Source organism: Struthio camelus, chromosome Z (assembly GCF_040807025.1).
Source record: "Struthio camelus isolate bStrCam1 chromosome Z, bStrCam1.hap1, whole genome shotgun sequence".
Taxonomy (NCBI): domain Eukaryota; kingdom Metazoa; phylum Chordata; class Aves; order Struthioniformes; family Struthionidae; genus Struthio; species Struthio camelus.
Window position 1 is genome coordinate 18,466,642 of NC_090982.1, and position 13,291 is coordinate 18,479,932.

General features: G+C 40.6%; 1 protein-coding gene and 1 long non-coding RNA gene across 4 annotated transcripts in view; one reads left to right on the forward strand and one right to left on the reverse strand.

Annotated features, from left to right (window-relative positions):
* PLGRKT (plasminogen receptor with a C-terminal lysine) overlaps window positions 1-3,480 on the reverse strand; it is a 31,172-nt gene extending 27,692 nt beyond the window's left edge. The window contains exons 1-2 of one of the 3 annotated variants that reach the window (XM_068929134.1): window positions 3,341-3,480; window positions 3,009-3,096 (exon numbers count right to left, since the gene is read on the reverse strand). In XM_068929134.1, the coding sequence (XP_068785235.1) occupies window positions 3,009-3,089 (81 nt within the window). In that variant the 5' untranslated portion in view covers window positions 3,090-3,096; window positions 3,341-3,480. Of the gene's footprint in view, window positions 1-3,008; window positions 3,097-3,239 lie in introns of all 3 variants that reach the window. The other 2 variants (XM_068929135.1, XM_068929136.1) reach the window with 2 other exon arrangements.
* On the forward strand, window positions 3,342-13,160 carry LOC104140448 (uncharacterized). The gene is made up of 3 exons (XR_693313.2): window positions 3,342-3,516; window positions 12,174-12,314; window positions 12,739-13,160. It is a non-coding gene; the product is annotated as an uncharacterized lncRNA (long non-coding RNA).
* Window positions 13,161-13,291: the final 131 nt, after the last annotated feature.

Below are 13,291 nucleotides of genomic sequence, written 5' to 3' on the forward strand. Positions count from 1 at the left end.
ACAAGATGGGTATTTCATTCTGGAGCCATACCAAGACACAACACAAACAACTGGCAAGTCCTTCAACATCAAGGGCAATCTGAAAGTCCAGCTTTTATTATTTTTCCAAAGAGCATTAAGATACAATTTACAAGGCTATACGCCATTCTTTTTACAGTACTTCCCCAAGAAGGGAGGAAAGAAGAAATATGCATATGATTTTATGTCATCTTTACCATTCTCTCATTCTGAGGTAATCAAGCTGGTCTGGGTGCCCAGCACAAACAAAGTGACTCTAAAACAGACCAAGAGTTAGCAAACACCTCGGCTTGGGTTTTGGAAAGCCACTTGTAACATCTGTCCTGTTATTTGCCTTCATATTTTTGCAAGCCTCCTTTCAAGCTACAATCCTCCATAGAGGATAAGGCAGTGACAGAAGAGCTTTGTATTATCTCTCCATTCAGAGGAGAGAGTATGTCTTGATTTTTTTTTTTTTTAATCTAAGTGTTGTTATATGTAAATTCATAGCAGGCACAAAAATCCTGTTCCAAACAATTTATAACAGCTTTATGATTCTTCCTGATCAGCATGGGATGGGAAAAGCATTCACAGATCCTACCTGTATCAGCAATAACCCCAACTATTTCTCACGCAGTGTTTTGCTCCAGATCAACCCAAAGACTTATTAGTTCATTTCAGAGCACGATCATACCATCACTGTTTGTAGGTATAACATTCCAGGAAATGTAATTTTTGATGGCTTCTTTGTCCACACCAATTGGCTTGGAATAACACAGTACCCTATTTACCCACCATCGTAAATTATGGGACAAACCAAAGTATTTTCAGAAACTATGAAAAACCTCAAGAGGTTTCAAATCCAGACAATGCTTTGGGATATTTTTTTTTAATTTAAACCAAAGGAGCATATTTTGAATCTCTCACGGTAACTATATCATAGTCCTCAAAGGGGAAACTTGCACTCGATTGAGAAATATAAAGGTTCTCACAGAAGATGAGAGAGCTAATAGCATCCAGTCCTACTATTTCACCATATGAGACTATCTAGTGGTTTAACTTTAGCTATTTCATGCTGGTCCTAGCATGAGTTAGCTTCTCTATGTATTTGCAGTTACGAACTCAACTCCTCATTTTGCACACATAGCCTGAAAGCTATCTGTCTAATACTGGACTCCAGAAACACCACAGGTTTTAGTCAAAGATGTAACAGGTAACTGGCAACCTTTTCTTCTTCCCTGTCCTCTCCCAAAACTGAGAGCAGAGCTCTTTCGCTCCATCCTCTGCTGATGCAGAACTCAAGTCCTTTTCCTTCCTTACTCCATCCTTTCCACTTGACGTGACTGCCAATTTTATGTCTTTTTGTTTTAAAAGGTGCAGGGTTTCTGACATGGACAGTATGTCTGCAAACAGTACAGATCAGACACGTACTTCTAGAAAGAAATTCACTATGTTGCCTACTACTACCATCAAAAATAAATAAAGACCACATAGGGAGGTTTCCTATAGCGTGACCATCAATGATTTTTGTATGCAATTTGAAAGGGCTTACTTCTGTAGCTACCCTTAGAGGAAGAAGCTGATTACTGATATTAATCTGGCCGTTTGGGAGTATCAAACTACAGCTCTTGGTCATCTGAGGTGAAAAGAGGCTTTGTCAACCAAAGCCCCAAACCCCACAAGAACTAGCCTGAACCCAGGCTGTTTTCGCAGCACCATCTTTCACTTTGCACAGCAGAGGAGAAGCAGAGCATGAAGCAAGTCTCCACTTAACTTTCATCATCACCCTCTCAAAATGAAATCCCTCCCTTCAGCCAGATTTCCAAAAACTTTAGGGGTGTTGGGGAGGGGGGCATCCGTACAGTAACGAAAATGGACACGTCGTTTGTGTACAAAACTTGTGTTTGCATCTGACAAATACATAACTCAGCAGAGACAGTGATGTTTGCAATCTCGCAAAAAGTTGATTTTCTTTTGATAGTTAACAGTTATTCAGTGTATCTTTTCTCATGCTTTCTAGTAAGATTTGCAATGCTACCTTGAGAGTTCAGTTTAAATGTCATCCTGCAAAGCCTAGTATCGGCAGCTACTTCAGAGAGTTCAGTTTAAATGTCATCCTGCAAAGCCTAGTATCGGCAGCTACTTCAGCAGCTCTGAAAAATAGAGTATGCCATCTACTGGCAACCTAAGAAACGGAAAGTTCATCTAGTGTAACTTTGAACGTTTTTAACTTATTTGTATTCAAATCAAAAGCAAAGCTAAAAGGAAACATTCCAGTTAAGCCGTTCCGATTATATTCCAGTGGTCAGTATATGAACAGCTTAAGAGATCAGAAGACACTTGGCAACAGATCAGAAAACTGCAGTGCTACACCGTTAAGTTCTATTCTGCACAAGTTTCTGTATTCTAGCACAACAGAAACTGGTTTTCCTTCTCTTCCCCACTTGCTCTTTTATTATTTTATCAGAGGGAAAGGAATCTCCTACGCTCTATTTAGTCTCAGACTCAAGAAAAACACACAGCCATGTTGTCGCTTCCTCCTCATGTGAAATAGCTGCTGTTGAACTTCCAACAGAAATGGTTTGGAAGTTTCGTATAGTGGAAAAGTTGAAGTATGTTTAATTCCTATGTTTAGGAGGGTAACATCAGCGTTTTATTAGTCATGCTGTTACTGATTCACTTTAAACACACACTTATGTAACTTTACACTTGAGTAGTCTGGCTGTGCTTCAGGGAATTGGTTAGGGTACATTTGCAAAACTACACTCTTAAGGTCTGGCTACCATGGATGTAGTTTATACCCCTGTGACCCATTAACACAGACTCGCAAGGAAGTTACTGGATTTAGAGGAGGGCAGCTTTACACATCTTAACTAACCAGCTTTGTAAACGGAGTGCGTTTAACCCCGGAAAAGAGCAAACCCTTCCGCTTGAAGCGCGCAGCGTTAACCTTCTGCCGACAGCGTGACGAGGGCAACCTCTCCGGATACCGCCGGCGGCGTACGCTTTACCTGGAGCCGCGAGTTCATGAGCATAAACTCCTGCTGAGCTTTCAGGTTTTCGTTCATCGATTTCGAAAAGATGAATCCCATTTTTGCCCTGAAGCACAGAACAGACAAGGCGGCTGAGCACGGCCCGGCGGCCACGCTGCCCCAGCCTGCGGCCCGGCCGCCCCCCCAGCCCCACACGGCCCCCCAGCCCCAGCTCAGCGCTCCCCCCGGCCGGCCTCCTGCTCCACCTACCGGGCCCGGGCAAGGGGCCCGCCCGCCCGCCGGCCGCGGAGCGCTCCCGAGCGGAGCGGAGCGGAGGGGACAGGGACCGGCCGCTCCCGGCGCCGCCTCACCTTGGCGGGCGGCGGTGGCGGCGCGGAAGGTCAAGGGGCGCCGCACCCGCGCGCGCGCGCGGCCGTTTGGGCCGTTAGGCGGCGGTTGGGCCGTTGGGCGGCGCCGGCGGCGGGAAGGATTTAAAGGGCCAGCGGCTGCGCGGCGGTCTTGCGGCGAGGGAGGACGCGCGGAAGAGGTGCGGGTCGTGCGTGGGGTGCGCCGGGGCGGGGCGGGGGAAAGCGTGGGCAGGCAGCAGGCTTGCTTCGGGTTGCCGTTGCAGAACGTGGGTTAGAAACCGTCTCCCCGTTTTCACAAGCAGCGGATACGCGTGAGGAAAAAGCGCGAGGGCTGCTAAGAGGCGTTGGAGCTGCAGCGAGTGTCACCAGTAGTCTCCTGCTGTCCTTTCGTTCCCTAATTATCCCCTAAAATATTCCCCACTTTATGCCACAGTAAAGTGCGTTCATCAGTGAAGCAGTCACTTGAAGAGCAAAGAGAACGGCCTGTTTGTGCTTGCTTTCAGCGGGAGTACTGTAGAGATGCGTCACACGACTTCTGTTGAGCGGTTTGTGTGCCTGGGGTTTTGACAACAGCTTATTTCTATTGTAACCAGGAACAGTTGACGTTTTTCAAGTAAACACCCTAGCTCTTCCAGCAGTCTGAAAAAATTGCAGTTCCATTCAATTTAAACAAGTTATGCCTATATTTCAAACATAGGAGTATTAAAATTACATTCCACATTTCAGGCAACTTCAGAATATAAATGCTCACAGAATTAGTGGATTAAGTTAGTCAGCATTTCATGCCAGTTCTTACAGCCTGGATAGATATTTGAAAATACACAGAACAAAAATTTTTTGTTCCAGTTCTTCAGTGATACACACTTTCTTTTTATTATTTTTTGAGCTACAGAAACAGTCCAGAGGAGTTTCCTGGAACTTATCTGTGAATAAAATGTGCATACAAAGCATGGCAGGATCACAACTCACATATGTTACTTCTAGGTGCAAAGTATAAATTTGCAAACAAAGGAGTAATTAGTGTCACGTATGGGTGACACCTACGGTCTTATTCTGCCTTTTATAATGTGTTAGTGTTTTTTCATCATTTCAGGTCATCAGTGATCATAATTAAGGCTGACTTCTAAGGAGATTTTTGTAATTAAGCAAGTGTGGAGACAGAATTTATGTTCTGTCCATCGACTTTTAAACCCTGACAGAAGTATTGGATAGGACCCTCAGGACTCTTTGTATTAAACAGTATCTCCTTAACATTTTCAACACCCCACTGGGAATATGTGGCAACACTTAATACTTCTCAGTAGAGTCTGAGGTTTCATGTCACAACAAAAATTGTCTTTTCCCAGAAGGAGTCTTTTACCTCAAAATTCAGATGTAGTTTCCAAACAGGTATTTGTTAATGTCATGATCTGTCAGTGATCCTTGCTGTTGTGTTTATTCATTTTCTAAATGCAAATATTTTTATGAAACTTTTTTTGCAAAAATGCCTGAGAAGACCTTTTTCCCACCAAAAAAAAAAAAATTTCTTTCTTTGGTACTTTCTTCCTGAAGAGAAAAGTGGGGAAAAAAGGAAAAGATGAGCTATTTCTGTGGTGCAAAATTACTTAACGTTTTTATTTCAAGTCTTTCTATGAACTTGAAAATGAGAGGTTTGTGATATATGAAAATGTGACTTTTGAAAGTCGTATTCGCTTGGCCATGCGTAGTTTTAGTTTAGTTTAGTTTAGTTTTAGTTGAAGCATGGAGACATGCGTCAAAGATACAGACATTAAAACAGACATTGTGGGGAGGACCTATTTCCTACTACAGAGACTGGGCAGTCTAGGTCCCTATCAGACTTGCACAATCCATTTACTATATGGAAAAATCTACTGACTTCAACCAGACTGCTTATAATTGTAAAGGACACTTCCAAGTGTCCTTTAACTTCACTTCACTGATGTTTAATATGTGCATACGGTTATATATAGAATTAAAACATGCTCAGCAATAAAGATGTAGTGAATGACAGCAACAATTAAGGGAGGGGGAGGCAGGGAAGCTTTTGGTGTGACTCACAAAATGAAAATCCTGTGCGGAGAACCAGAAGATGCCGCTGACTACATTTAATTCTGATTGCATACAATACAAGTAGTAAAGAAGTTTTTGTGGAAGCATGCAGGGAAGTTTCTCAGATATATGAATGATGGGCAGCTATGTAAAATATGAAAAATAAAGATTAATTATTGGAGGGGGTTAAAAGTGGATAAATGGTGGCACTGTGAACAGGGAGAGAGAGAGGCTGTAAGAAAGGATCAGCAAAATGACAAGGCAGAGGAGTAGAAAAAAAGAACTTAAATTAATAGATGAATAGAAGAATATAAAATCCAAGTGCATGGGAGTGGTGGTTTGTGTGACTAGCAAGAAGGTAGCACTTAACTGCTTGAGGTCTATCTAGCAAGCCATTTGTGCAGCAGTGACCGGGGGAAATATTTCCTGTTATATTCCAGTTCTGCACTAGATGGCAGTACTGCACTCACAGGCAGCGACTGAATTTAGTTTTGCCTGGCTAGGGAAAGCTGTCTGATTTGGTCTTTCACTGGTATATCTCGTGGAACGTCATTTTCCTTCAAAACAGTTTAACAAACATGTCCTCCAGCAGCCTCGCCCTCTGCAGTCAAGTCAACTATTTTCACCTGTCTAAATTTTTTCCAGTTCCTGAGCAGAAAGATATTCCAGACTGCAGTAGACCCTTGGCTTGCAAGAGTTGCTTTCTGTGGAGGTGTAACGTGATTGACCAGATGGTATCGATTTCCTAGAATAAAGGATGGGGGGCAACTGTGGCTTAGTGATAGGGAAACGAGGCTGGTTTCTGAAGAAAGGAATAAGGATTTCTGGAACAGCAGAGAGAACGGAGGCTAGTTTGGTGTTGTGTGGCATTAAAGAGCCACTTATGGTTTATTCCTGCAGAGTTGAGAGGAGTTGGTCTGGGAGAGGCAGATTTGAGCTACACCAGACTCCAGGCACCAGAGCGAGCCCATCTGTGACAGGCTGCAGCTCCTGCCTGTTTTTGCTGACACCTGCTTGCTGCTCCAGGCACGACCGTAACAGTGTTATTTCACTGATGCTGCCAATATTCATGGCAACCCATGTGGCTCATCCTGTTCCAATTCCTGGAATTCCCCTCAGCCACAATTCCAATTCCCCTCTGCCACATTGTTCGTGATCCTTTGAGTGGCTGCCATAGAAGGCCAGAAACACCTTGATGAGCCACAGTCAAATCTAGAAAGAATATCTGTCTTGCTCTGCTAATTGATGCTTACCTTGCCCCTTCATCAGTGCCTTGCTCACACTGTGTTTCAAATGTGTAATGAGGGAGTGAGAGTTGGGTTGAAATGGCGCTGCTAAGTCTACCTTGGTGATGGGGTGAGAATCCTTGCCCTGTAGAGTACAGTATAGCAGTGTAAAATGTAAACTGTGAGACTGCGCATTGTATAGCGCTGTTACATCATGAGCAATTTTGGAGGTAGGCAATGTTATTAGTCCAGAAAGCTGTAGAGAGTGCTGCTGTTGTAGAATACCCGCACAAATTCATAAAGATGCTTTGCAGTAATGCAGAATTGGCAGTGACTTGCCGGGTAGTAATGTCTCCTTCATTCTTATCATCTTTTAAAAAATATTTAAATGATAATTATGTATTTTTTCCTGAAACAGTTGGTCCAAAAATTAAATGTTAGAAATACTGTAGGTGGTGCTTAATTGGAAAAATTAAGTAACCCGTAGCAGGAATCATAGTTAATGTAAAAAAGGGCAGTCTGTGTACATCTTGTGTATAGAGTGCCAAACTCTTCCTTCTGGGCTTTGCCTTTATCCTTCTTTTTAAGATCTAAGATAGAGTTGAGTGGGTTATCAGGAATGTATTTCTCTTTCCCTCTTTCCCTATTTTCTGGAAATTTTTTGTTAGCTGTTATGATAACTATTCACGAGACTTTCATTCCTAAACTGCCATTATAGCTAGGAAGTATCTTATTTTGTAGTCCTTCTACCTGGAACTCTGCAGCAGTTAGTTGAATGACAGGGAAGCAGGAAAAGAAAAGCATTCAAGTAAGCAGACATGGTATTTGTGCCTCAGTCAAACTTTATTAGAACTCTGTTTAATATACAATTATGATTTTAAAGTTGACTTCCATATAAATTAAAAGCAATAATAATTCATCCTTTGCACAACACCTGTGTTTTGCACAGTTTGAATTTTATCATAATGACCTGGGTGTAAAACAATTCATTATCCATTTCAGTTTCATATGCCGAAATAAAGTTGTGCTAGAATCTGCCCTGTAGGGATATTCTGTCAAATTAATGTTTGGAGAGGAGCTTGGGTCCGTATCCATCTGCCTAGTGGATTGACAGTTCAAAGTACAGCTAACAGGAAAGGACATTTACAAAATTAAATTCAAAAATGTATCTTAACATTTTGCAAAATCTCAACAAATAGACAGCACATGCTAATTTAGCTCCTTATAACTTTGAAGCTACTGCATCAAAAACAGTTAAAGAACTTTAAAGAGAGAAGAATTAATGCTCTGAAATCATAGTCTTTAGGAAACTAGTTTCCCCATTTTACCATAGCAAACTCAGCTGAGCTCTTCCTTACCGTAAGTAGAAGCATACTTACTGAACACATGCGTGACTGCAGGATTTTTTAATCCTATGTTAATTGCTTCTGTAATCCTGTGAGAATTAATTCTTTTTTTTCTCTTCGGACTGATTGTGCAGCAAAAAAATCCCGTTTTAAAATATTTATTTTGTTAAGGACAAAAAGAAATTGGACTACTTGAAGATTTTTTTAGGTTTTCTTAGTATTTGACTTTTGAGAAAAGGAAGTAAATGATCGATCTAGGGAGCTTTGAAATTCAAGCATGTAGATAGAGTGAATATAAACCTGAAGAGTGACATAGCATTTTTGTTTGCAATAAGGGAAGTCCCAGTGTTACCTAATCCTGATAGTAAGTCAAGTACTTATCAGTAGTGAGTTAAATAAAGCTACTCTTAAACTAGCTTCCTCTTCATGCTGGGAATGTTCTCAGTCTTGTATTGTTCTTACTGGAATGAGACCTGTGTCCTCCTCAGGCCTGTATTGTCTGGTTTTAGAAATACTTTTGTGACTGGTTGGTGGCTTTATTTTTAATGTCCAGTATCTAAGTTAAATTTGCCCTTTACAAATGTCATATTTATTATGAAACAATGTAGATCTTATTAAAATACTAGCTGAATGAGTCATTCTGGTTACCTTCATGCCTTGCACCAGTTGCAACCACCAGTGTGCCACTCTCCTGAACTTCAAGGACAAAATTGGATAGTCAGAACAAATTACCTGTCAAATTCCTGGTTTTTTTAATCAGAATCCTAATTTCAGTTTTAATTTAGGTGGCAACATCTACAACTGGACAGGTACCCCCTGGATAACACAGTACAGAGTGGATTTGTTTCCTTCTATGACTTTAAAGAGAAGTATTTCCTAAAGGTATATGCTGATGCATCATGCTTGCCCCAGGTAGTGATTGCCCATCTTGTATTTGCCCTTGTTTTTCCATTTGGAAAAAGATTCTTGCATCATAAGTGCTGTAAGTGCTAACGAGGTGATATCCACACCCATTACATTCTCTTCTCCCTTTTTTGTTGAATTTGAAATATGATTTGTGAGAAAGCATTTTTTCGCTTAAGAAACTGAAGAACAGAGAAGTGTTTCATACTTCTTTTTTTTTTTGTTTAAACTGTCTTTCTCATGTTATCAAGTTTTGTGAGTCTAACAGGGTTCTTCAGTATAGGAAATGTTTGTTCCATCAGAGAGGTTCCCTAATGCTTTCCTCTCTCATCTGTCTTCTGGCTTGCAGGGGAGAAAACAGGAATAGAGAGGTACTGAGGCAGTACTGTTTTCCTTGGATTCCAAGTTGGAGATTGGATTCTATTAGTACATTTCCTAATCTTACTTTGAGCGGACTCTCCATCTCCTCCTCTCTGCTGATATGCAGTTTGGGTGTGTGGGAGTGCCACTCCTCTTTTCCCAGTGGAAGAATCTCAGGTACCTACTCTTGACGATTTTCTGGTCTGAAGAAACCTGGCATGCCATCCAGTCAAGAAGCAGGAGTGAGAGTAACAAATGCAGTAGGAATACCTAAACTACTCTGTATGCAAGAAGGAAAAACAAGATGGGAATAAGGTGTCTATAGAGGATTTGGGCCATATCTCTGCATGCTTCCTGGCCATAGCCACTGAAAAACTGATGTTTTGCCTGCTGCACTTAGCTGAATGTCCTGCTGTCTTAGAAGGTTACAGATTTAGAGATGCATCTTTGCATAGCCCAAGAATGTATCACTCGGCTGGTTTATCAGTCACCTTTGAGGATGTATGTTGTAAGGCCTTGTGGTATAAGAAGAAATCATGATTCTTTAGTGGAATGCTTTCTTAATGATCGTTAACAGTGTTTCACTCTTCAAAAGCAAATCCAGTTTTAAGATGAATTAGACCAACTTTATTCTTAGTGCAGTCAGAAAAGTCTACACAACTTTTGAATTAGGCTATTTAATTTATTATAGTCTTCTGAAGACTGACGTGTTCAAAGCAAGTCTTTTTGACAAGTTTTTTTGCCTTATTGTGACAAAGAGAGGTATTTTGGTTCTATATTGATATTTTAAGGGATAGTTGTATGTTCATGGCTGATTGCAGATTTTTAAAAGATTCAGCAGTGATTCTCATAGTTTTACTGTTCAATCCTGAGCTGCATTTTTTGGTTATTAGTGTCTATCTGGATTATTATTACGGAGTCTGTAGATGCAGTTCTCCTTTCCTCTGTGGTCACAGATGCTGTTATCACATTGGGCTCTGATTACCTCTACAGCAGTCCCTGTGGGTGTTAGAAGGATTTCTTGAGAATCAGGTATGCTGTGAGGCATGGTCTAGTAGATACCGGTTGTCCGCACCTTTTAGCCCTTTTGATGATTAAGACAGCTTTGCCAAGTCAGGTGTTAACCTAAATCGCTAATCATCTGTTTGAACTGTACTCTTTAATTATGATCCACAAAAATAATGTCACTCAGGTAACGCTGCATATAACTACCAAATATGACTAATACACTACATGTTAGGTGTACAGTAATATAATATAATTAATACAACTAATCCCTATACTCCCAGGGAACTGTTGAAGCCCTGTAGCCCTGTAATACAGTATTGCCATTGTTAGTAACAGGCCATAATCTTTGTACTGAGTTTGCAAGGCCTCAGGAGTGAGGCTTGTCAGGTTTGCTCTGTCTGAACTTTTTTGACATGCCTGCAGCTTTGTTTGACTGGGTTTAATTGTGATAGCAGTTTCTCCCATTGATCGGTATCTGTGGCTAATTTGTTTTACTTTTGTTACCGTTGTATGGTACCACCAAGATTTTATGGCTGTCATGATGTACTGCAGAGAAATACATGCCTGGTGCAATAGCAGAGGCCTTGAGAAGTGGAAACACAGAATGCAGTCTACAGGCATGGGATGCAAAGAGACGGTGCACAGGCTCGGCATTGGAGACATACAGCTGAAAACAGCTCACCAATGGTCAGTTAAAGAAATGCAGACCTGGACATAACTCATTTTAGAGATGACAAAGAGAACAAAGAAATAGTATGTAGCATATGTAAAAGGCACCATATATAGTAAATTCAGATGTAACATGGAGCTGCAGACCAAAGTTTAAAAGTGGAGCGGCGAAGTTTAAAGCATTAGGAAACATATAAAATAGTGCTGGTTGAATCAAAGGCAGGTAAGAAAAGAAGGAAGGATGAGTGGGGAGGAGAAAGAAACCATCAAGATCAATATCATATTCCTCCTCATGAAGGTCTGCAGATGCTGACAATTCATCATAGCACCCCTCCTCACACCAGGATGATACCACCAATCTTACAGCCCAGAAGGAGCAGGGGGAAAGGGTGAACCTAACTCCAGGAAAAGGGGTAGAAGCCAGGAAGTGTGTATGTAACCATTTTAAGTGTATTACTGCTATTATTGAAACAACTTCTACACAGAAATTTTCCTTCTTTTTCTGTAATAATTAGATCTGGACTGTTGAATTAGACTGTTAAGATTTCACTTACACTAACAATAAATTATTGGCTTTATATATAAGGTGTGTTTCCTCTTTACCCATCTATAATATTTTACCCGTCATTAGACTTAATCTAGTCTGTATTCTTTCCTTAAACACACTGAGGCTAACTTCACCTTTGTGTATAGCTCCATTAAGGTACCTGTTTGAAAACAGGGGAGAAAATGTGCAGCAAAATAGAGTATGGCTATCCAAGGCTGCTTTTGTGTGTTCCAGCATCCTCAGGAAGGATGTGGTAGTACTGTGCGTAAGCTGCTGTTATTTCCCAGCATAGAAATTGTTTCCACATTCTATTTCCATATTAAGTATGAAATAAGTTACAGTAACTCAGGCATTAGGGAAATTCAAACTTGTCTCTAATGTCAGATTCAATGGTGAAGTACAACTAAGACTAGACACCGATAACAAAGTAGGGCATTTGTTAAGGTTAGGGGCAGTCATTAATCAGTAAGTCAATAGACTTAAGAAGACGGACAAAGATGGAAAGATGAATTTCTGTAGACAGAATGCTCACTATATAATTTTCAGCTGCAAGCATAAAATTTGCAGTTGAGCACATAGATACTGTTGTCCAGATTGCATGGCAAAAAATTCTAACAGCATTCCAAATCCAGGTCTGCATCTCTTTGTTTTGAAAAGGATCCAGTGTTACAGAGGATGAGTGTGGTGCTGTGGTTCTGATTGAATGTTCTCCACATCATCCTTTCCAGGACTCATGCTCCATGATTTCAGAGGATCTAGATCCAAGTCAGTGAAGGAAACAAATCTTTGTCAAGCATCTCGAATACCACATGCAGCGGTAGAAATCAATAGGAATCAATAGAATCAATAGAAAACATCATGGTTTATGGGTATGTATTCCCGTGGCTTCTCAACTACCTCCAAGGTTTATGGCCCCCTACAAAATTTTGGCTGTATACTGTGAATGGCAGTACCTGGTACTTATGGCCCAGGCACCAGAGAGATTTGCATGTCCCATGTATCCTGCACATCTGTGCCCTGTGCATGCAGCCTTGGATTAATTTTGAAGTTTTTCTATTACACCCTGTAAATGTACTCGCTACTAAACTAGTCTCATAACAGCCCAGAATATATTCTGGCTCTTCAGTAGACTAATACCATGAGTAAATATTCTTATTTTGGGGTTGCTTTGTTTTGGGAAGGTTGCGGGAAAGATGTTATTAGTATTGTATTTTGTAAAGAAACATTTTCACAGGAAAGAAACCTTATTATATTTTCAATTTGTTTTTAATTTGGAGTTTTATCCTTCGGTAGGCTCTGGAATTGGCAGAGAATGCAGCTGTTTAAAGGAAGCTGGACTGCTTCTTTGTCTCTGGAAAAGCAGCAAGTAGCCCCTGGACTTCATGGCCATCCTCTATTCTGTGCAATCACCCACATTTCAGTTCTCTTATGGCTATCTTCTTTAGCCTAAGTGACCTTTATCATACAGCGGATTAGCTGTTTGGGAAGCAGAAAAGGATATGATTCCACTGAAACAGCATTTTCCTGTAATTAAAAAAAAAAAAAAAAAAGCACAGTTCCTAAGTGATATGTCAATATTGTTCTGATTAGGTATTTACTGTCATCTGAAGGCAATTGTAAACCACAATCAATGCAGTTTTGCTTTTCTGTATATTCCTGTGAAATTATGTGTGTGTACAAATGAAAATAAAAATAGTTCTTGGTTTCAGTTTTCATTACTTTGTATTCATGGCTTTCAGGAATAGAAAAGTATTACGGTATACTTCCCTGACTCTTTCTAGCTAATTCATGAAGAACCAGATATATTTCTTTTTTTTTTTTTTTTGTCTTACCAGAAGAGTTAGGA